Source organism: Bos indicus x Bos taurus, chromosome 21 (genome assembly GCF_003369695.1).
Source record: "Bos indicus x Bos taurus breed Angus x Brahman F1 hybrid chromosome 21, Bos_hybrid_MaternalHap_v2.0, whole genome shotgun sequence".
Classification (NCBI taxonomy): domain Eukaryota; kingdom Metazoa; phylum Chordata; class Mammalia; order Artiodactyla; family Bovidae; genus Bos; species Bos indicus x Bos taurus.
This window is the reverse complement of record NC_040096.1, coordinates 5,248,917-5,272,735: the sequence shown is the minus strand read 5'-3', so window position 1 is coordinate 5,272,735 and position 23,819 is coordinate 5,248,917. Positions and strand designations below refer to the sequence as shown.

The 23,819-nt window shown below is 37.7% G+C and overlaps 1 protein-coding gene across 1 annotated transcript in view; it reads right to left on the bottom strand.

Moving 5' to 3' along the window:
- Positions 1 to 832: 832 nt before the first annotated feature.
- GABRG3 (gamma-aminobutyric acid type A receptor gamma3 subunit) overlaps positions 833 to 23,819 on the bottom strand; it is an 846,789-nt gene continuing 823,802 nt past the window's right edge. Inside the window, exons 7-10 of the mRNA XM_027521318.1 lie at positions 20,996 to 21,148; positions 15,712 to 15,908; positions 14,943 to 15,002; positions 833 to 6,953 (exon numbers count right to left, since the gene is read on the bottom strand). Of these exons, the coding sequence (XP_027377119.1) occupies positions 6,672 to 6,953; positions 14,943 to 15,002; positions 15,712 to 15,908; positions 20,996 to 21,148 (692 nt within the window). The 3' untranslated portion in view covers positions 833 to 6,671. The remainder of the gene's footprint in view (positions 6,954 to 14,942; positions 15,003 to 15,711; positions 15,909 to 20,995; positions 21,149 to 23,819) is intronic.

The window sequence follows — 23,819 nt, the reverse complement described above, 5'->3', positions numbered from 1 at the left end:
TTAAACTGAAATAAAACTTTTTTATTTTCTCTTTTTAAGTTCTAATTTTGTTTTAGTTTGGAAAAGAAATTGAACTTTCATGTTGCATGAATAGTTAAGCTCTAGGATGCATACATGTATGCTCAGCAGTGTCCGACTCTTTGTGACCCATGGACTGTAGCCCACCAGGCTCCTCTGTCCATGGACTTCTCCAGGCAAGAATACTGGAGTGGGTTGACATTTCCTTCTCCAAGGGGATCTTCCTGATCCAGAGATCAAACCTATGTCTCTTGTGTCTCCTGCATTGACAGGCAGATTCTTTACAACTGTGAAACCCAGGAAGCCCCAAAGCACTAGTAAGCGTGTGTGTGTGTGTGTGTGTGTGTGTTCAGTCATGTCTGACTCTTTGTGACTCATGAACTGTAGCCCACCAGGTTCCTCTGTCCATGGAAATTTCCAGGCAAGAACACTGGAGTGGGTTGCCATTTCCTTCTCCAGAGGATCTTCCTGACCCCAAGGTCAAACTCATATCTCTTGCATCTCCTGCATTGGCTAGTGGGTTCCTTACCACGAGCACCACCTCAGAAGCCCAGCACTAGTGTGGAACCTGGAAAAGGATACATAGATGGTGATGATAATGATGATGATGATGATGGTGGTGGTGGAGGTGGTGGTGGTGGTGATGGTTATGACAGTAGTGATGATGATGATGGTAATGGCAATGCAGCATAATTTACTTCTAAAATCCTGTCATATTCAGCTGCCAACTTAAAAATTTGGTCAGCAAGTTAAATAAGCTTTCTGTCAATATATATCATTTAATTTCATTGAAAGTCACTTCAGAATGAAGTTGTTTTTTTTTTTTTTTCTTTAAACTCTCTGTAGCTTCCAGGGTCACCCTGCCCTAACCAGTGCATGAAATCGGTAAACGGGGCAAGTTAGCTGAGTGGTGGATGCATTGACTGGAACTGCCACAGCTAGTTAGGGTGATGAGGTGTTCTAATCTCAACAAAGTGACTGAAGTGCTTCTCTGTGTATTGAGTGGCTTTCACCTGTCAATTGACAAAGCTGACACCCTAAATCCTTCCTTTTGTAAACAGCCAATGAAAACAAAATCTGCTGTAGTAAACAAGAACCAAATTAAAGTGCTCATCATTTGTTCCTGAAAATCAGTCTGGCACTGAGTTCTGCTTTTTAATGGAAAATAAGAGCTGTAATACTTTTTGTGGAAAAGTGGTTATTGGGAAAAAGAAAGAATCTCAAAGAGCTGGAAAAGGAGAAAATATAACAGCCACCTTCTCAGTCTGGGGGATTTCATTATTGGCAATCAATCTTCACTGTACTTTCCAACCTGCACAGTTTAAACTGTTCAGCAGTTAGAGACCATCCTTCCCTGCAGAAACCACTATCATCCTCACATTGTAGAACAGTCCACTGGGCTGAAAAAATGTTGCGTTGGGCTTATAAATGCCAACCCCCCCCCCCAAAACAAAACAAACCCCAAGGTGGTAGAGGTAGGTGATGATCTGATTAATTCAAGAAAAACAACTTTACATTTCCCTCTCATTACCTGAATGGCACATTCAAATATGTTGCTTTATGTGTGAGTGTACATGGGCATTGTGTGCATGTTCCTGTGTTATATCTACCTAATTGTTTTCTAGCTCATGTTTCTGTATAATACAATTTTAAAAACTGGCTTAGTTAACTCAAAACATTGAAGACTTGTTAGTAAATGTACTACTCTCTTAGGACTGATATGCTGCTGCTGCTAAGTCGCTTCTGTTGTGTCCGACTCTGTGTGACCCCATAGACAGCAGCCAACCAGGCTCCCCGTCCCTGGGATTCTCCAGGCAAGAACATTGGAGTGGGTTGCCATTTCCTTCTCCAATGCGTGAAAGTGAAGTCGTTCAGTTGTGTCCGACTCTAAGCAACCCCATGGATTGCAGCCTACCAGGCTCCTCCATCCATGGGATTTTCCAGGCACGAGTACTCGAGTGGGGTGCCATTGCCTTCTCCGTAGGACTGATATAAACCAGTCTAAACTTTGGTTTTTCTGTGAGCAGAGCAATGAGATTTAAGATGTTTCATTGACAACATTAAAACGAAAGCATCATTTAACTAGACATTTTGAAAAGAAAGTAGGAAACATTCTCTTTTGATCTAAATAGAACTGCTGCTAAGTCGCTTCAGTCCTGTCCGACTCTGTGCGACCCCATAGACGGCAGCCCACCAGGCTCCTCCGTCCATGGGATTTTCCAGGAAGGAGTACTGGAGTGGGGTTCCATTGCCTTCTCTGTAAATAGAACTAGGCTAGGTTTATATCCTGGAATTGCTAAGTTTTAATCAGAAGAAATTGTAAAAGAAGGAGTGAGAATGTCTAATGGCTGCTCTTCAAAGATTACCAGATATTTTATTTTAAAAGCCAAAGTTTTATTTTCCATAGATATGACTGGCTAAGTTGTTTACCTATTATCTCAACTCTTATTTCTGTCTTTTACGGTGTTTTATCCCCATAATCATAGAAATCTGTTTTTACAGTAAAAGGTAAGTTAACAAAGAATTTGAGAAGGGGTCGTTTAGCCTGAACTTTTACTTTTGGTCTTTGGATATGATTATACACTGTGGCAGTACTGTTAAGTTGCATGAATCTGAAGGTTTTCTACAGGCAAATTTGAGGGGAAAAATGTACAGATTACACACTACCTCAGTTTTGGGAAATTTGAAGGGGACTTCAATAGAAAATTTTGAGTTTCACATTACAGTGTGTTTACTATCTAATTCTTTCTTTCTTATTTACAGACATCTTTCTGAATATTTTTAAACGTGATGGTGTTCTGAAGTCTAATAGTAAATATTTCAGCGTGCATTTGCATCAGATTATCCTTATCTCGTCACTCACATTTTGTCTTTTTACAGAAATTGAGGATGAAATTTCATATGTATATAAATTTCAGAACACATCAGACAGTAGCAAGATCGTGGAGAGAATTAAAAATGTTTGTATTTTGAGAGCACTGGTTTGGTATAGCAAGTATAATGGCATGGAGACTAGTTAGAGTCCTTAAAGTCTTCAAAGGAAACCACAGAAAGTTTTCAGTTATTGGCAGCCAAGATAAATGGATAAAAATGAGGTTTGTATTTGTTTTGAGTCGTAGCCCTTTTAATAAAGAATGCCCTGTTGTGGCAAGTATCCATGAATGCAAAATAGGGTTATCAATTACCATTCTTGCTTCCAGAGTGTGATATTTTGCAGAGGAACAAAAAAATCTGTCTCTACCTTTTTACTACAGCAAGCTGTGACCAGGTAAAAAGACTTGGTGTGAAGGTTCTAAGTGAACACTCACATTCTATCACAAGCGCAAATTGCACTGACTCTTAGATTGGCCCCGATTTCTCATATGTAGCCTGAAAATGCTTTGTCATAAAGGAAAGGCATTGCTTCAATTAAAGAGTCCACAAAAATTTAGTTTTTAATTGATTTGATAATATAATTAAGGATAAAACTGTTGGGCACATAAAGAAATCTTGTCTTCACCATTCATAAATGATAAGTAAAATCTGGCATGAGATATATATGATCACAGGACATGAAAAATCTACATGATATATGTAATTTAAGATTTATGTGTTATTTTAAGGCATATGCTGGGTAAATTAGGGACAGTATTGACTGGGTCCAGAGTAAGTTATAGCTGTATTGTCCTTCTCAGTCATGTATGTGACAGTCTGTGTTCTGGCCTGTGGTATTCAGACTTTGCAGAAACTGAAACTTTCTAAGATCCGAAGATGCATTTTGCTCTAATTCCATTGGTGTGAAATTTCTTTTTTCTCTGTGAAATTTCTTTTTTCTCTGTCCAGCCTAGATGCAGCTTAATAGAGACAGTCACAGTTGTAAGTATGAGGTATGGTGGTCAGAAATTAGAATTTTTTGTCAAAATGTGGAACAGTCATTTCCTTAATTTAGCGTTTCTAAAAGTGAGGAGCACAGTAGCACTTTTGAAATGCAGGTCACTCAACTTCCCTACAGCTGCCATCTAGCCACCAAATATCACTCCCCATTCTACATGCAAAGCAATCTGGGTGGAGCTGTAAGGATGTAGTATCTGTGAACAGTCTTGCACAATGCTCACCATACATACCCTACTAACCAAGCATACTGGTGAAAGAGAGTCCTTCAGTTAAAGAGTGATACAGTCCCTTCACACTATCCCAGTGCTCATCCTCTTCCTTCTTCCATAAAGTAAACTCATACCTACTTAAAAGCATGCCCCTGAGCTCTGCACCTGTGTGAGGTACATACCAATTTCCTTTATTGAAGACTGAAATGGTTTATCTGGGGAGCTGGGATCAATAAGGAGAACTTAAATGGGCAAGCTGCAGAGAAGCAGGCATTGATGTGTTCTCAGGGAATGCTTTTGTTCTTCTTAGTAAGATCCCGTAGTGGATAGATGTGCAGAAATCCAGTTTAGGCTCTGTGATCTGTTACACTCTCTTGAGGTGAATGTTCTGCTTCATGGAAAAGGAACCATAAACCAGTGTGTTTAGATCAGCAGAATGACTGATACTGGGAGGGAGAGATTGGTTGGATTCAGAAAACACAGATGATCCTATACTTAAAATTTCATAAGAGTTGCCAATGATGCTCAATTATTGAATGGCCTTGAAATAAGAGGCCTCAGTAAAAAATTTTAAAGGTAAAGTTGGACTTAATATATGCGATAAAAATGTTTTTAAGTTATTTTTCTGCCAAGAAAATTCAGCTCCTTCCAGAACTTTTTAAAAAAAGAAATAATGAATTGAAAATTTCATATTGCTATAAAGTTGAGAATTGTGTTTGTAGAAGAACCTTGGGATGCTCTCCCTGGGTGTTTAGTTCCTCTGGTGGGATGTGGTCAGGGCACCTCCAGAACCCTTCCCTGCTGTTGAGTGAGTGGGAGGTTGATGCCTGAGAGATAGGACGAGACTGCTAGTAGGTACAAGTCTCCAATAGCACAGAAATTTCTGTTGGGCTAATAGATTCAACCTGTTTCTCCACAAATACTTACTGTTTCTTGTGTTTTAAATTGGACTTTCAAAATAAAAACCAATTGGTTTGTGGCCTATGTAATAAGTATCAAATCAAAAGGCATGGAAGGAGTTGACAGGAAGTAACTCAATGTCTCACATTATATAGACTTTTCCTTGAAAATTGGGTGATAAAGATCAATATATTTGCATTCACTTGATGTTCATAAAAATTGACTCATCTAATTTCAACTCTTCTGGTCTCTTCCATTCCCATGTCTTCTGTGTCTGGTCTGCATTCATTAAACTGTATGAATTAGCACTTTTATATACTTTTCCTGCATAATGTTTTACCTTTTTTTCTGAATAATAATAGTATGCACAATACATAATTAAAATAAAATTATATGGTTTCCAATAAAACAAATTCAATTTTCTATGTGATAAAGATGAGAAGCAGAGTTAGTACCAAAATTTTAATAATGGCAAAGCATCTGTTAAACTAATGGTAAGACTTTTTTCCCCCTATCTATGGTGGAAAGCTTCTGAAGAGTCTTGTGAAGTACATACTAGCATCCAGTTATAACAAAGAACTAATATCAATAAGCAAGTTTGCTTTGTGTTATAAAAATATCAAAAGAGTAATAATTTCAAGGTTTCTTTTCCTTTAGCATCTTGCTACCTATCCTTATTTGAAAATATAAAATAATTTTTTTCATCAAAATATATCATTGATGATAGCCATGACCCATTGTTTTGCATCTAAAATTGATTTGACTTGAAAGTTAATATTCACTAAGAAAAATTTGTAAAAATTCTATCTACATTTCTTTCACACTCTGGAAAACAATTTCAAAACCAAAGCTTGTGAATGCTATATACCTTTCTTTGCAAGGTAAAGATAATCATTGAACCTATAATAGAGTATACTCTGGGGTTGCCTCTTGGTCTAGTAAAAGACAATTCTTAGGATAAAATGTTGAACTTATGATGTTCAGAGATAGTAAACCTCTTTGACTTCAGCAACATGAGAATTTTGAAAATCAGACTGTTTCCTCAACTGAACACTTGTGGATGAAACAGATATAACCTTTCCAAACTTAGGGTGAGGTTATTAGATAAAAGTACACCAACCAGTGAAGGTGGTGACAGAGCAAAGAGGCCACAGAGAGAGGAACTGGGTGGTAACTCACTGCAGTTCACACTTGAACTCAGGCTGCCGGTGGCTGACGTCAGCATGAGTGTCTCAGTCAACAGCGACTCTGTGCAGCTGGGCGCCAGTGCTGCCGAGGGCCCAAGTAAAAATACAGAAAGGGTGGAGTCTGAGAGAGCTTCTCAGATATTTGCTTGTACGTTTCACAGATTTCTTCACAAAAGAAAATTGGGAACTGCTTCCAGTATCCAAAACACATTTATAAATATCACCAAGCTACAGATTCAGCAAAGGATTAGCAAGAAGATCACTTTAACACTCAGTTAACTTGTGTGTGCACACGCATATATCTGTGGGTTTGAAATACGTAATAGAAATATCTGCCACATATTCCTACACTGCTCAAAAGTGATGTATTTCAGATAAACTGAGCAGTGTCTTCCTTGCTACTCCAGTTAGTCACTACTGGTCTGGGGACGATGAAAGTTTAGAGGAGAGTCTAATGCTCTTCACTTATCACCTGGAAGAAGAGTTAGAGATAGAGGTATCCCACCCAATAAACCAAGTTGAAGAGCAGGAATGATGTAGGGAAAAAGACCCGTGAGTATGAGTCCAGTTCCAAGATGTCTATGTGAATATGTCCTTTTCTCCAAGATCCTGATTTGCATTCTTCATAGCAGCAGAAGAAACTCTGACAGTCTTTGCCATCCAAACACTCATAGACACAGGTATCTTCTAATTCCTGCCAGTACACGGAATTGTTTAGAGTAACCTTTACAGGTGGTGGTGGCCTCATGTCAAGGAGAGAATAGTTCTGCAGACAACAAGAACAACACAAAAGTCATCATGAAATGCATCAAGGACAGCTCGAGATGAATCAAGCAATAAGCATAGATTATGCCTGTCCACAAATAACGGTGACAATGCTGTGCCCCATGCCTGCTCCCCCATCCCTGCTGTGGAGAGTTCAATCTCTGCAAATCTAATGGAAAAACAAAACACTAGAGTTCAGTTTTCAAAACTTGTGTTTCTCAGATGACTGATAAGGGAGATTCAGCATTTTTTCAAATGTGTACTAGACATTTCAAGTCCCTGTTCTGCCTACTTCTTTGCTGATTTGGAGCATATATGCACACACATTATATACAATTCTTCAAATGTTAAACAATACTTATATAAACTTGTGGAGAAATAAATTTCTTCTCTTTCTAATTAGCAGACAGTAAAAAAGCTATGGTGTGTAGGAACGATAAGAGAGAATCTTCTTGTTCCACGTAGTTCAGGTTAAAAAATGAGCTTTCAGTGTGTGAACACCAGACATTGCTTGTCATCTCTTGACAGTCAAAAATTGTATACAATTGGAATGTTTTGTTTTCTACTTCACAAGCTCTCTTCCTGATGTGGAGAAGTCAATATTTGGGCAGATAAGGGGAGGGGATGACTTACAGTCACTCATAAATGAGAGGAATCATTCTTAACCTTGAGTAATGGCTTCAAATAGACTTGTCAATTCTTCAGGCAGTTGAAGAACTCTCCCATACAACTAAAACTGTGTACTAAATTGAAGTTTTTAGAGAGGATCAGTTCAGTTCAGTTCAGTCACTCATTCACTCAGTCACATCCAACTCTTGCAACCCCATGGACTACAGCACACCAGGCTTCCCTGTCCATTTATAGAGGACAAATTTCTAAGTTTGACTGAATAACATATGAAAACTAAAAACCATGGTTGTCTTTCTGTTCTAATTTTATTTATGCTGCAGGAACTGAGGATCTGAGGTGTCAAAGGGAACTGTATGTGTCAGTGGAGGCTGAAATCAAGGGAGAGGGATGCACACAAGTCCTTTGCTTAATGCTGGAAGAGAGGTCTTTCAGAATTCATCATGAATACTATATATATATTTATTATATATATTATTACATATATTTTATTAATACATATATTATATAATATATATAAAATAATATCATATATATTATGTTTATATATATACACAATATTGTACATTGTATAGACAATATATAATATGTAATATATTGATTAAAATAATTAATTACAATTATTAATATAATATACAATAAATTATATTGTATACTATACTGTCTACATAGTATATTATATAATATACAACAATTAATTACAATTTATTAATTATAATATTGTAAAATTGTGATATTATAATTATTGCAATATTGTAATATTATTGTACTATTGTAATATATTATTGTATATATTATTGTAATATATAAAATATTGTATATGTATATAATATATATGATATAATTATGTATAATACATGATATATATCATTATATAATATACATATATATAATATAATATATTACATTAGCAAGAAGAGATAAGAAAGCCTTCTTCAGCAATCAATGCAAAGAAATAGAGGAAAACAACAGAATGGGAAAGACTAGAGATCTCTTCAAGAAAATCAGAGATAACAAAGGAACATTTCATGCAAAGATGGGCTTGATAAAGGACAGAAATGGTATGGACCTAACAGAAGCAGAAGATATTAAGAAGAGATGGCACAAATACACAGAAGAACTGTACAAAAAAGATCTTCATGACCCAGATAATCACAATGGTGTGATCACTGACCTAGAGCCAGACATCCTGGAATGTGAAGTCAAGTGGGCCTTAGAAAGCATCACTACAAACAAAGCTAGTGGAGGTGATAGAATTCCAGTTGAGCTATTCCAAATCCTGAAAGATGATGCTGTGAAAGTGCTGCACTCAATACGCCAGCAAATTTGGAAAGCTCAGCAGTGGCCACAGGACTGGAAAAGGTCAGTTTTCATTCCAATCCCAAAGAAAGGCAATGCCAAAGAATGCTCAAACTACGGCACAATTGCACTCATCTCACATGCTAGTAAAGTAATGCTCAAAATTCTCCAAGCCAGGCTTCAGCAATATGTGAACTGTGAACTTCCAGATGTTCAAGAGGTTTTAGAAAAGGTAGAGAAACCAGAGATCAAATTGCCAACATCCGCTGGATCATGGAAAAAGCAAGAGAGTTTCAGAAAAGCATCTATTTTTGCTTTATTGACTTTGCCAAAGCCTTTGACTGTGTGGATCACAATGAACTGTGGAAAATTCTGAAAGAGATGGGAATACCAGACCGCCTGATCTGCCTCTTGAGAAATTTGTATGCAGGTCAGGAAGCAACAGTTAGAACTGGACATGGAACAACAGACTGGTTCCAAATAGGAAAAGGAGTACATCAAGGCTGTATATTGTCACCCTGTTTATTTAACTTATATGCAGAATACATCATGAGAAACGCTGGACTGGAAGAAACACAAGCTGGAATCAAGATTGCCGGGAGAAATATCAATCACCTCAGATATGCAGATGACACCACCCTTATGGCAGAAAGTGAAGAGGAACTAAAAAGCCTCTTGATGAAAGTGAAAGTGGAGAGTGAAAAAGTTGGCTTAGAGCTCAACATTCAGAAAACGAAGATCATGGCATCTGGTCTCATCACTTCATGGGAAATAGATGGGGAAACAGTGGAAACAGTGTCAGACTTTATTTTTCTGGGCTCCAAAATCACTGCAGATGGTGACTGCAGCCATGAAATTAAAAGATGTTTACTCCTTGGAAGGAAAGTTATGACCAACCTAGATAGCATATTCAAAAGCAGAGACATTACTTGCCAACAAATGTTCGTCTTGTCAAGGCTATGGTTTTTCCTGTGGTCATGTATGGATGTGAGAGTTGGACTGTGAAGAAGGCTGAGTGCTGAAAAATTGATGCTTTTGACCTGTGGTGTTGGAGAAGACTCTTGAGAGTCCCTTGGACTGCAAGGAGATCCAACCAGTCCATTCTGAAGGAGATCAGCCCTGGGATTTCTTTCAAAGGAATGATGCTAAAGCTAAAACTCCAGTACTTTGGCCACCTCATGTGAAGAGTTGACTCATTGGAAAAGACTCTGATGCTGGGAGGGATTGGGGGCAGGAGGAGAAGGGGACGACAGAGGATAAGATGGCAGGATGGCATCAGTGACTCGATGGACGTGAGTCTGAGTGAACTCCGGGAGTTGTTTCTGGACAGGGAGGCCTGGCGTGCTGCGATTCATGGGGTCACAAAAGTCGGACACGACTGAGTGACTGATCTGATCTGATCTGATCTGATAGTACTATAAATACAATATCAATAATAATAATATAATAACAATAATATAATAAATAAATAAGAAACATATCATATAATAATAAATATATTATATATAATATACATATATAATAAATAAATAATAAATATATAATATAATAATAAATATATTATATGTATAATATATCATTATATATAATTCTATATTCTATATTATATTATATATCATAATATATACTATATGCATATAATTATATAAATTATATATTATATATAATAAATGTATATGTTTTATATATATCATATAAATATAAATATTATATATCAAATATGTAATATATTATCATTATATATTTTATATATTATATATATAATAAAATATAGTATTATATGATGTATATAATATACTATATATAATCTACAATATAACATACATACAATATTATATATATAATATATTTAATATGTATATTATATATTAATATATTAGATATATTATATAATCATATTATATATGTTATATAATATATAATAATATATACTATATATACATATACAATATGTATATTGTATATATATACAATGTATATATTGCATACATATATACATGTATACATGTATAATAATATACAATATGTATATATTATAATATAAATGATATAATCTGTTTCATATAATATATATAATATACATTATTATATAATCTGTATAGTTACATAATATATAATATACAATATTATTATATAATATATAACATGTATAATAATATATATAAAATGTATATCAATTGTATTATATTATACCTTATTATATTATTTATATTATAATATATATTGTTTACACATATTAATTGATATATATTATAATGGTGAAGGCAATGGCACCCCACTCCAGTACTCTCGCCTGGAGAATCCCATGGATGGAGGAGCCTGGTGGGCCGCAGTCCATGGGGTTGCTAAGAGTCGGACACCCTCAGTCGTGTCTGACTCTTAGCGATCCCACTTTCACTTTTCACTTTCATACATTGGAGAAGGAAATGGCAACCCACTCCAGTGTTCTTGCCTGGAGAATCCCGGGGACGGTGGAGCCTGGTGGGCTGCTGTCATATATATTATATATTTATATAAAACTAAAACCCATAATTACAAGGAAATATGGCACCTTTTTCCTTCTACTTCTGGATATTACATTGATTGGATATTTTTCTAGCTCTGTGGTAGAGGATTCAGTTTCACTACTGGTAGCCTTTGGGGCATGCTTTTAATTGGGAAATGTCTGTGTGAGGACTAACCTAAATCAAGATGCTCTGGGCCAATAGCCAGTCAGGGGGCCATGGTGCAGCTGCCTACTTTCTTCTACAATTCTAGGCAATCGGAAGAAATAAAAACCTTGGTGTTCCTCAGGTTCTAGTGTCGGTGCATGTTCTCCAGGTTAATGGTTCTTAAACCTGAGTGGGTGTAAATTTCACCTGGAAGTTTGCTGAGAAAAGCAAATTCCTGACTTTGCTCTGGTTCATTTGATGAATTTGTTTTTTTTTTTTTTTTTTTTTATAATTTCCAATTAGAAAAATCTGCTTTTATTAAATAACAATTGTACATGTGTTTTGACAGTGTTCAGTCAGATTTTCATCCTTTTATTTCTTCAACCTTTTTAACTGTGCAGTGTCACACAAAGATGTCCAGCCATTACAAGCAGGCAGGACCAACATGAGGAGCTGACTCAAAATGGGCATCAGAAATCTCTGCAGGGATGGAGACAGCTCACTAGAGATTAAAAGGATGCCCAACAAGGGAACATGCTAAAAAGCGTATGATTTCTGAGGACAAGAGAGAACTATATACCTCACTTCTTCATTTAGAGAACTAAAATCCATGATCACTGAAACAAATAATAAGAGATCTCTAGTTATATCTTTATAGCTCACTGTTGAAAAATGACTTATTACAATATCGAAATAAAACTTATAATGTTGAGAACTGTAAATAGCCATATGTTAAATTGTTTAAGTACTTCTTTAAATTCAGTCCCCCCCTGCCATTTGTCAAGATAATTTCAACTATGCCCCAAATAGAGATTTTAATTAATGAATCTCCAGGGTCATCTTCAGCCCAGCTAGTCCCTGCCTGACTCACACCTGTTTTGCTTCTTTGTATAATGCAGTTCCTTGACTTCTTCAGAACCACTGCACTTCCTGGGCAGCAAGTACTACTGCATACTCAGAGTGGACTAGCCTTGTATTTTATGGGTTAGGTTAACTGAGGCACAGAACAGTTTGGACGACTTACCCCCAAAGCAACATATGACCCTCAGGGGGCCAGCTCCTGTCCCTGGTTAGTGAGAGGCTGTTCATCTCTGCTTTTCCTTTTTGAGGAGAGTGGCCCCTTAACTAACCTAACACTAGATATTTCAGAATAGAACTGAAGACATTATCATCCAACAGTTGAAAAACCCCAGTTTTTTTTTTTTTTTTTTTGTCTTCTGAACTCCTGTTGAAGACTCCCTGATTATGTCATGCTAGCTGGCCTGGCACCCCACTCCAGTACTCTTGCCTGGAAAATCTCATGGACGGAGGAGCCTGGTAGGCTGCAGTCCATGGGGTCGCGCAGAGTCAGACACGACTGAGCGACTTCCCTTTCACTTTTCACTTTCATGCATTGGAGAAGGAAATGGCAACCCACTCCAGTGTTCTTGCCTGGAGAATCCCAGGGACGGGGGAGCCTGGTGGGCTGCCATCTATGGGGTCGCACAGAGTCGGACACGACTGAAGTGGCTCAGCAGCAGCAGCAGCATCAACTGGCCTGGAGCCCTTTCTGTGAATTGTTTTTGTATGTACTTTCTTTAGGGTCATTACATTTTCCAGCTTAAAAATTTCTTCCAGTTTTGTGGCTATTTTTTTCCCTCTATGTTAAACATTCTTTATTACTTTTGACTGTATCATTTCTATACCGAAGATGTCAATATTTCTTCCTCCACTCTTAGCCCCCTGGTTGTGTGTGATAATGTATTTTCTGGGCCTCAGACTATTTGTTCTGACTTGTCTCTGTTATTTAGCATCCTCTACTTCCACCCCTTCCCATTACCTTTCAGTCTGTTGCTATTTGGCAGCATTTGCTGGCAAAATCTATATCCACTGTGGCTTCCCGCAACTAGAAAAATGGCTTCACTTCTGTCAGAACTATAATGATACATACTTGCAGAGTATAGATAATTATACAATCTCCTGATGAAATTGACTGAAATGAACTGAACATAAGATGCTGATTAGCAGCTAGAAAACCACTTATCATGTACGGGTGGGCATAAAACATTCAGTGCAATTTGTGACTTCTTATGTACAAAGGGATAAAAATAATTAAAGTAAAAGTTGCCATATGGTAAAAGTGGTAGCTCACAATCAGTGATTTAAAGACATGTTTCTCAATTTTTCAATAGAGTCTTACATTAAGCTATATACTAAAAATTCAGGTAACACTAATAATTAAATACAACAATTTTTTAAATTGTGAAGATTCAGTCAATACTTATAGGACTTTACTTTCCCACATCTCAGTGTCCTTGTCAGTAGAGTGGGTTTTTGTGAAAATAGAATGAGTTGATAAATGAAAGTACTTAGAATATGTTGCCAAACAGAGTTAGCACTCAAAAGAAAGTCAGGGAGAGCTATGTCATTCTGAAGATAGGAAAGAACTTCCAAGCAGGACACAAGAGGCCGATACCACAAAAGGAAATGCTGATAGATTTGACAACAGGAGACTGAAGACACTGCATGTGGAAAAAAGCTCAAGAAATTGCAGTGACAGCATTATTAATGAAATCTGAAATAAAAACTACATACAAAACCAGACTAATATCCCTAATATATTCTATATGTGATTATATAAATTTTACATTGTATAAATGCAATAAATATAACTGGCAGATAGCATGCTACTTTAAAAAACTTAAAGGATAAAAATGTTATCAAAATTGTACAAAAACTTTTATAAAAATTAATGGACAGAAAAAGCAATTCACAGGAATATGTGAAAATCAAAAACAATTAAAAATATATTAAGCTTTATCAATAATCAAAGCAATGCCAATAGGAATAGTTTGTAGGAATTGTTTGTGTATTCAACTATTCAACTAAATGCAGGGAGAGTGACCCATATTGAGCAGTGAGTGACTCACACTGCTAACAAAACTGGTGGAATGTGATTTGGAAAAAAACATGCAATTCTTTGACCCAGGCATTCTGCTTCTAGGAATTAATACTAAGAAAATAGTCACAAGTATGTATAAAACTGTAGTGATAAAAATATGTTCAAAAGTGAAAAGTTGTGGATTAGCCCAGTGTCCAGCCAAGATCATCTGTGCATGCATCAATCATGAACATATGATGCAATCATCAAAATGATCCTACAAATTAATATTTTGACCAAGAAGTGTATTCAGAACATAATTTTGAGTTACAGAAATATGTATGCTATACACTAATCCCTGAGTAGAAGTGATTTTTTTCCCTTTATTTTCCAAATTTTCTAAGTTGAACATTTCTTTGTAAATACATTTTTTAAAGGGAGTACATGCATTACTCTTTGGTCTTCAATAGATGCATTTGTAAACAACAATATTTTTCAATTGTAGTTTACACAAAGTTCTCAGAAATATTTACATTTGCAATGCTATACGTACAGACGGTGCTTGTAGGCTTATCCTTTCATGAATCCATCTTGAGGAATCTGCATGTAGTAACTACGAGGAAAGCAGAAAAAGCCATTGAAAACTGCCATGGAATCTGTATTACAGAACACTCTGATAATGAATAATCTTTAAGATGTGATTACATCAGTCCATGCCACTGGTAGGTGAAGCTGAAGACTGCTTGATAGTCACATTCATATCTTCTGAATACCGATCTTGTTTTTAAAAAGCCTTATTAAATTAACTATTTATATCATGTATAAAATCCTTATGAATAAGAACCATTTACCTCAAAATATTCTTCTACTACCTTCTGAGAAAATCTTTAAAAAAATTTTTTTTTTGCATTTTTTTCTTTTTTAAAAAATTTATTTATTTTAATTAGAGGCTAATTACTTTACAATATTGTATTGGTTTTGCCATACATCAACATGAATCCACCACGGGTGTACACGTGTTCCCAATCCTGAACCCCCCTCCCACCTCCCTCCCCATACCATCCCTCTGGGTCATCCCAGTGCACCAGCCCCAAGCACCCTGTATCCTGCATCAAACCTGGACTGGCGATTTGTTTCTTATATGATATTATACATGTTTCAATGCCATTCTCCCAAATCATCCCCCACCTCCCTCTCCCACAGAGTCCAAAAGACTGTTCTATACATCTGTGTCTCTTTTGCTGTCTCGCATACAGGGTTATCGTTACCATCTTTCTAAATTCCATATATATACGGAGAAAATCCTTGCTACTGGAACTCACCGATGTTTTTTTCTTAGTGGTAGGTGGTTTTCTGCAACTTGAATAGTAGTTGAGGGTAGCATACTCCATCAGAGCAGCAAAGACAAATAAGAAGCACACAGTCACGAAAAGGTCCATGGCAGTCACATAGGACACCCGGGGCAAGGAGTTCCTGGCTATGGTGCTGAGTGTGGTCATGGTCAGCACTGTGGTGATGCCTGCACGGGGGACACACGGCAAGCTGTAAGAGACGCTGGACAGAATCCCTCCATTCCACACGCTGCTTTATTTTTACGTGAATCCTCCTTCTTGGCATTGCGTAAACGTAATAATACTTTTCATTGTAATGTACATATAATATTATAAGCAACATTTCCATAATACATTTTATTATAGTCTTCACAATATTAAAATATATGAATTAAGTTGATATCATCCCATTTATTCAGTAATTTTTGTATTGTTTGACATTTTTTAAAAATATATTTTTAATGAAAGTGAGATTTGCAGTCCCCTATACTTTGTCTGTTCCTCATCTCACACTTTTCTTCTGGCCAGGTAAACTAGTTCCTGTCTTACTTCTCCTTCTGTATACAATTTGTAAACTCACCTTTTTTTGAAGACTCAGCAGAAACACCACTTTTTCTGAGGCAAATCACTTTATAGTACTCCAGGCAGAGCTGATAATACACACATCTTCACTATTCCTATACATTCTACGTGCCTCATTTTTTGCATGGTCACAGAGAGTTGCTATGTCTTTGTGGTCTGCCTCCCTGCATAGAATGTGTGATCTTTAAAAGCAAAACTATATCTTGCTCATCCTTTCTTGCCCATTACATAGCACCATGTCTAGCATTCTAACTATTTCAATAAATGCTTTTTATGAGTGCATTGATTCATTGGTTAATTAGTTAACTAATCACAGTATTAATCTGACTTTATTTCATATATGTTGGCCAACACTAAAGATTTAATCAAAGACTGTGGAGCAAATTTAAGAGATGTATATGTGATAGAAAGATCAGGTAGACATGACAGATGAATGCACATTAGTTCCTATCTTTACAGTAGTATCACAGCTCTTGTTTAGTGCCTCCCTGGTCTGTCAATCAGCAAGAAATTGTAGAATAAGTCAAATAGAACAGCATGCACAGCATGGTCAGGTGTACAGGATATTGAACTAGAAGTCAAAGCCTTCAGCCTTGCTCTGGGCCTTCCCAACATTTGGTCAGATAAAGCCACTTACCCTCTTTAAATCAGTTTCTTTAATCAGTACAGTGAAAACAGAATGTCAGGCTCTCCTTATTGCAGGTGGGAAAGTTGTGATACATTTTGTAAAAATGCATTGTAAATTTGAAAAGTATACACTGATGGCAGGTAAATTTTTATGAAAAACATAGATTTTGTAATAAATGTTCAATTTAACATTTTCAAAATGTGGTGACCATGTTATGTCTAAAGAATTTGTAGGTAGGGCTTCCCTGGTGGCTCAGATGGTAAAGTGTCTGCCCACAATGTGGGAGACCCGGGTTTGATCCCTGGGTTGGGAAGATCTCCTGGAGAAGGAAACGGCAGCCCACTCCAGTATCCTTGCCTGGAAAATCCCACGAACAGAGGACACTGGTAGTCTACAGTCCATGAGTTTGCAACAGTCAGACACAACTGAGCAACTTCACTTTCACTTTCATTTTCAAGAAATTTGCGTATTTTTACTAAATTTCTTCAAAAAATTTTAAAGTTGATTCTTCTTCTCTTTTCATTTTGGAGTACCAGTTGAAGTTGTGTTATACATCTCTATATTGTCCCACAGATCACTGAGGCTCTGTTCAGTTTAGTTCACTTCAGTTCAGTCACTCAGACATGTCCGACTCTTTGCGACCCCATGAACTGCAACATGCCAGGCCTCCCTGTCCATCACCAACTCCCAGAGTTCACTCAAACCCATGTCCATCAAGTTGGTGATGCCATCCAACCATCTCATCCTCTGTCGTCCCCTTCTCCTCCTGTCCTCAATCTTTCCCAGCATCAGGGTCTTTTCAAATGAGTCAGCTCTTCACATCAGGTGGCCAAAGTATTGGAGTTTCAGCTTCAACATCAGTCCTTCCAATGAACACCCAGGACTGATCTCCTTTAGCATGGACTGATTGGATCTCCTTGCAGTCCAAGGGACTCTCTAGAGTCTTCTCCAACACCACAGTTCAAAACCATCAATTCTTCGGAGCTCAGATTTCTTTATAGTCCAACTCTCACATCCATACATGACCACTGGAAAAACCATAGCCTTGACTAGATGGAACTTTGTTGACAATGTAATGTCTCTGTTTTTTAGTATGCTGTCTAGGTTGGTCATAACTTTGCTTCCAAGGAACTTTCAATCTGCTCTTAAGCTCATTTAGTGATTATTTTCAATTTGACTATTATACATCTTATTCTAGAACTTCATTTTTAAGAAAGGTATTTGTTGATATTATCCATCTTGTCATTCACTAACATTGTATTTTCTTTTAAATCCTTGAACACCGTTATAATAGCTGCTTTAAAGCCCATATCTGCTGATTCAACATCAAAGTTGCATTTTAATGTTGACTTTTTTTCTTGATCATGGCTCACAATTATCTGCTTCTTAGAAAGCCTAGTAATTTTTTACTGTATATACAATATTGTAGATGATACATGATGGACTATGTAATTTTTTTAAAAGAATGTTGAATTCTTCCTTATAATAAATAGTTGATTTACTGGTGGTTTTGCTTGATTTGTCATGGCATGATTTGTTTCATTTAGGGGAAGTCTAGAGAATTGCTTTATTAAGCAGAGCCCTTCAGGTGTCTCAATTAAATATGCTAGTGTTGAGATTTCTCCACTCTTCTGGTCAGCAAATCTATTACCTGCAAGAATGATATATTTTTAGTATCCCTGTCCTCTTAACACCATGATGGCTACTCTTCGATAGGACTTGCATAGTTTCAAGTTGTGCAGAAATATTACTCTGTTTTGAAGCTGATCTTTAAAGTTATACTCACTATGACCTCTGAATTTGTCATTGTCAGGTCATAACTTGAAGAATAGTTGCTAAATTTATGTTATGCCTTTGTCAGCTGATTTATCATGTATTTTATATAAGAATGCAAAACCAATATTGGGCAGAGGGGTCAGTTCAGTTCAGTTCACTCAGTAGTGTCCAACTCTTTACAGCCCCAAGGACGGCAGCACGCCAGGCTTCCCTGTCCATCACCAATTTCCAGAGCTTTCTCAAACTCATGCTCATTGAGTTGGTGATGCCATCCATCCATTTCATCCTCTGTCACCCCCTTCTCCTCCTGCCTTCAATCTTTCCCAGCATCAGGGTACTTTCCAATGAGTCACCTCTTTGCATCAGGTGGCCAAAGTAGGAGCTTCAGCTTCAGCATCAGTCCTTCTAATGAATATTCAGGACTGATTTACTTTAGGATTGACTGGTTTGATCTCCTTGCAGTCCAAGGGACTCTCAAGAGTGTTCTCCAACACCACAGTTCAAAAGCATAAATTTCTTGGAGCTCAACTTTCTTTTTGGTACAACTCTCACATCCATACATGACTTCTGGAAAAACCATAGCTTTGACTAGACGGACCTTTGTTGGCTAAGTAATGTCTCTGCTTTTTAATATGCTGTCTCAGTTGGTCATAGCTTTTCTTCCAAGGAACAAGTGTCTTTTAATTTCATGGCTGCAGTTACCATCTGTAGTGATTTTGGAGCCCAAGAAAAGAAAGTCTATCACTGTTTCCATTGTTTCCCCATCTATTTGCAATGAAGTGATGGAACCCAATGCCATGATCTTCTTTTTTTGAATGCTGCATTTAAAGCCAGCTTTTTCACTCTTCTCTTTCACTTTCATCAAGAGGCTCTTTAGTTCTTCTTTGCTTTCTGCCATGCTACTGCTAAGTTGCTTCAGTCGTGTCTGACCCTGTGCGACCCCATAGACGGCAGCCCACTAGTCTCCCCTGTCCCTGGGATTCTCCAGGCAAGAACACTGGAGTGGGTTGCCATTTCCTTCTCCAATGCATGAACGTGAAAAGTGAAAGTGAAGTAGCTCAGTCGTATCCAACTCTTCACAACCCCATGGACTGCAGCCTACCAGGCTCCTCCGTCCATGGGATTTTCCATGCAAAAGTACTGGAGTGGGGTGCCATTGCCTTCTCTGACATAAGGGTGGTGTTGTCTGCATATCTGAGGCTATTGACGTTTCTCCTGGCAATCTTGATTCCAGCTTGTGCTTCATCCAACCTGGCATTTCACATGATGTACTCTGCATAGAAGTTAAATAAGCAGGGTGACAATATACAGCCTTAACATACTCTTTTCCCAATTTGCAATCAGTCCATTGTTCCATGTCCGGTTCTAACTGTTTCTTCTTGACCTGCATACAGATTTCTCAGGAGGCAGGTAAGGTGGTCTGGTATTCTCATCTTTTCCACAGGACAGAGGATATTTCCACAGGACAGAGGATATTAAAGGCTAATTTACCTTGTTCAAAAAGTACTGTGCTGTTAAACAAACAAGAATTAAAAAACCAACAGAAGTGGTGCAATGTAATATACAAGATTTTGCAGTTTTTTTTTTTTTTTTTATATTGAGGTAGCTTGATTTCCAAAAGAAATTGTGAGAGTGCTGGTGGAAAGAACTATGTATCATACATTATTAACAAATAAAAATATAGAAAGTTAGGCAAAATTCCCACCATAAAGAAAAACTGATATAAAACATGCACTACAATTCTAAAACCACTGAAATTTAATGTTTTATTAAGAGAACTTTGGGTACCAGAGAAAAATTTATGAAAAGACTTTGAGCATTAATGTGTAAATTGTAGCTGAAAAGAATAATCATTTTTTTGTTTGCTGGTAAATTTGCTCTAGCCAAGCAGTACTTCTTTTATTGAAAGACTGTTTTACTGATTTGGTCACCAATCCTCAAAGGTTCTATTTCCATACACTGTTCTATTTCCATTCACTGACATAATGAGACTTTTGAGTGTGGCAGGTTTCAGAACATGACTACATTTTTAATGACATCATCCGTAGAGCACAGTACAGAATGATGCAATTGATTTATTTTGAATACCTGACTTCAACTTAAGTGGTACACAGGGAATTCTATTGTCAGGAAGAAAAATCTAACTTGTCTACTTAAAAATAAATAAAATAATCAAGTAGCCCTCAAATTAGATCAGTTACATTTGAACTTTTTCATTGAAAGTATTTTTATGAATATAGTTCTATATTAAAATTACAAAAAATGGTAGGAGACTTTTTTGAAACTCACCTAATGCTGTTCTTGCTGGTGTAGCATCTTTTTTGATCCAGAATGATACCCAGGACAAAACCACAGTCAGTATACAAGGAATATATGTTTGAATAGTGAAGTATCCCATTCTTCTACTCAATTCAAAATATATAGTCATGACAACATAGTCACCTGTAATGAAGTATTGCCAAATTAACCAACTTTCTTGTGTTAAAATAATTCAAGGAAATAATTTATAACTTATTTTGTTAAATGAATGACTTGATAAAAGTATTCAAGTACAGCATTTATCAAATTGGAGAAAGAGTCAGAATTCTGGGGCTCTGAAACTTAATTTTTATTATATCCATGGCTGCATGAAGTATTTTACTGTAAAAGACACACAAAAAAATACACATTACTTGATATGTGTGATAGATGTGCACATTTATTCTATGCCATTATTCTACACCATTTATTCAGGCCATTACTCAATGAGCTATTATCACTTCTGTCTAGCTGTATGTTACATGTTTAAAACCAAGAATAAGAAAAAACTCATCCCTCAAGTAACTCTATTCTCAGTTTGCTTTTTCAATAGTAACAGACTTATACATAAACTTTTATATCTAAACTTCAGTAACAAATTTATATTTCGATTTTTGTAGTATGAATTTAAGCTTATCAATCACTTACTATAATGTTTTGCATAATATTTTTATATTTATTTTATCCTTTCATGATTACTCAGAAAACAAACAGAATAAATCATTTTATGGACACTACTTCCTCTTTACTAAAGCAAAGCCACACATAAACGAGTTAGGATTAATAGAGATGTTACTGGAAATCTCATAAGATTCCATGAGGGACTGGGAGAGTGTGCATGCCTAATACGTTGTTTATTTTATTCCAAAGTCGCCTCTACCCATGTCTTTTCTAGGTGATCTTTTGCAGAACTGTGTCTCTCTCCTTCCTCCCATTTGACCTCCATCCTTCAACCTACTGGATTCAACCTTCTGGCACCTGAAATTCACGATGACCAGAAATGAGCCTCTATCACACCAATACCTTCTCTTAGCTTAGGTCCTCCTTTCATTTATCCAAGGTGGGAATCTAGACAACCATTTCTGATTCATTTTCCCTTCTTCAACTTCTCTATTTCCCCCAATTCCTCTTCCTACCTGGCCCATGTACTATTTACCAAAGCCCCTGGCTTGTCTCATAACAACCTTCAGTACTCTGGATCATTCTGCGTCCTGTCACCAAAAGGATCTTTCCAGAACACAGCATCTTGTTTCTCCTGTACAACTGTCAAAACTTTATGGTGGAGAGAATAAGATGGAGCAGTAGGTGGACATGGAGTGCATCTCTCTCCATGGATACATCAGGAATACACCTTCAGACACAGAAGCGTGTGCAGAACACCAGCTGAGAGTGGGCAGGAGCTCCTGACCAGTGGAAAAGAATATATAGAACCACATAAAACTCGGTAGAATGAAAGAAGTAGGGAAAAAAAGAGAAGCATTAGTAGCACTGGACCTGCCTCTGGCAGGCGGGGGAACTGAGCAGGGGTTTGACCTCCACACTGGGGCAACTGTTTGGGACAGAGGAGAGATAGTTGAGGCTGAGAGTGAAGCAGCTGATCTGTGACAGTCTAAACGGAATAATAATCACACAGAAAATCCTTGCCACAGCCATACATACCCCAGTCAGGGACGTGGGTCCCTTAGAAGGCACAGCAGCTGGTGGCTGGAGTGCAGGGATTGTGGAGGAATCCAGGGTGAGGTCTGTGGTTGACGGTGGGGAGATGGCCCTAGGGGACATGCGGGAGGAGACTGTAGTAGGAAATGCCTGTGGAGGAAAGCCAGGCAGCCTTGGAGGCAAGGTGATACTGCTGTGTGTAGGGATGGGGCCATCACTTTAGCCTCTCTCTCCCACAGGCCAGCACCAGCAGCTGAACAACAGAGAGGCTGGCCCTTCAAGCACCTGGCAGTGCTGAGCAACAGAGAAGGACCCAAGTCAGGGGAGCCCTCTAAAGGCCTGAATGGGTGGGGCAATGGAGGAGGTCTCACCGAAGATCACCAGCTACCAGAGGCTGGAAAAAGACTCTGATAGGGCCATAGCTACTGTAGTTGAGGCAGTCTGTGTCCCTGCACACTTGGTGCCGCTGTGTCACCTTCATGCTCAGTCCTCCCTGGGGCAGAGCTGCCACAGACTAGAAAAAGCCCTAATAAAACCATGTCTCCTGTGACAAGAGACATTAGTGCTCCTGCATAGCCAGTGTTCCTGTGATCCAAGCAACTGCGCCACCTCCATGCATGATCCCTACTGGGAAAGAACTGCCAGAAGCTAGAAAGAGTCCTGTATCTATGCAAACGGGGTTACTTTGGTCACATCAAACTCTTTAAGACCCTGTGGACTGTGGTCTGCAGGCTTTTCTGCCCAGGAGATTCTCCTGGCAGGAATACTGGAGTAGGTTGCCATACCCTTCTAGAGCACGATACTTCCTGCTGCCAGCTCCCTTGAGTACTTGGTGCTGCCAGGGCCCCTGTGACCTAAGCAGCTGTACCACCTTCACAGCTGGCCCTCACTGGCGCAGAACCAAGTCCTCCAGGGCATCCTCATGAGCAAACCCGTCTGGATGACCCACATCCAGAGGTAGAGATAAAGCTACAGTTGAAACCCAGGGGCAGTGTGGCTAAGGAAGAATACCCAAAACCTTCCCACCCACTGTACAAACTAGATTAAATCCACACAATCAACTAGGAAGACTGTGTTTATGGAATATTTAAAAGGACAACGAGAGTTCTCACAAAAGAAAATGTACTAGTTCTGACACCTGTGGACATTGAAGGCAAGA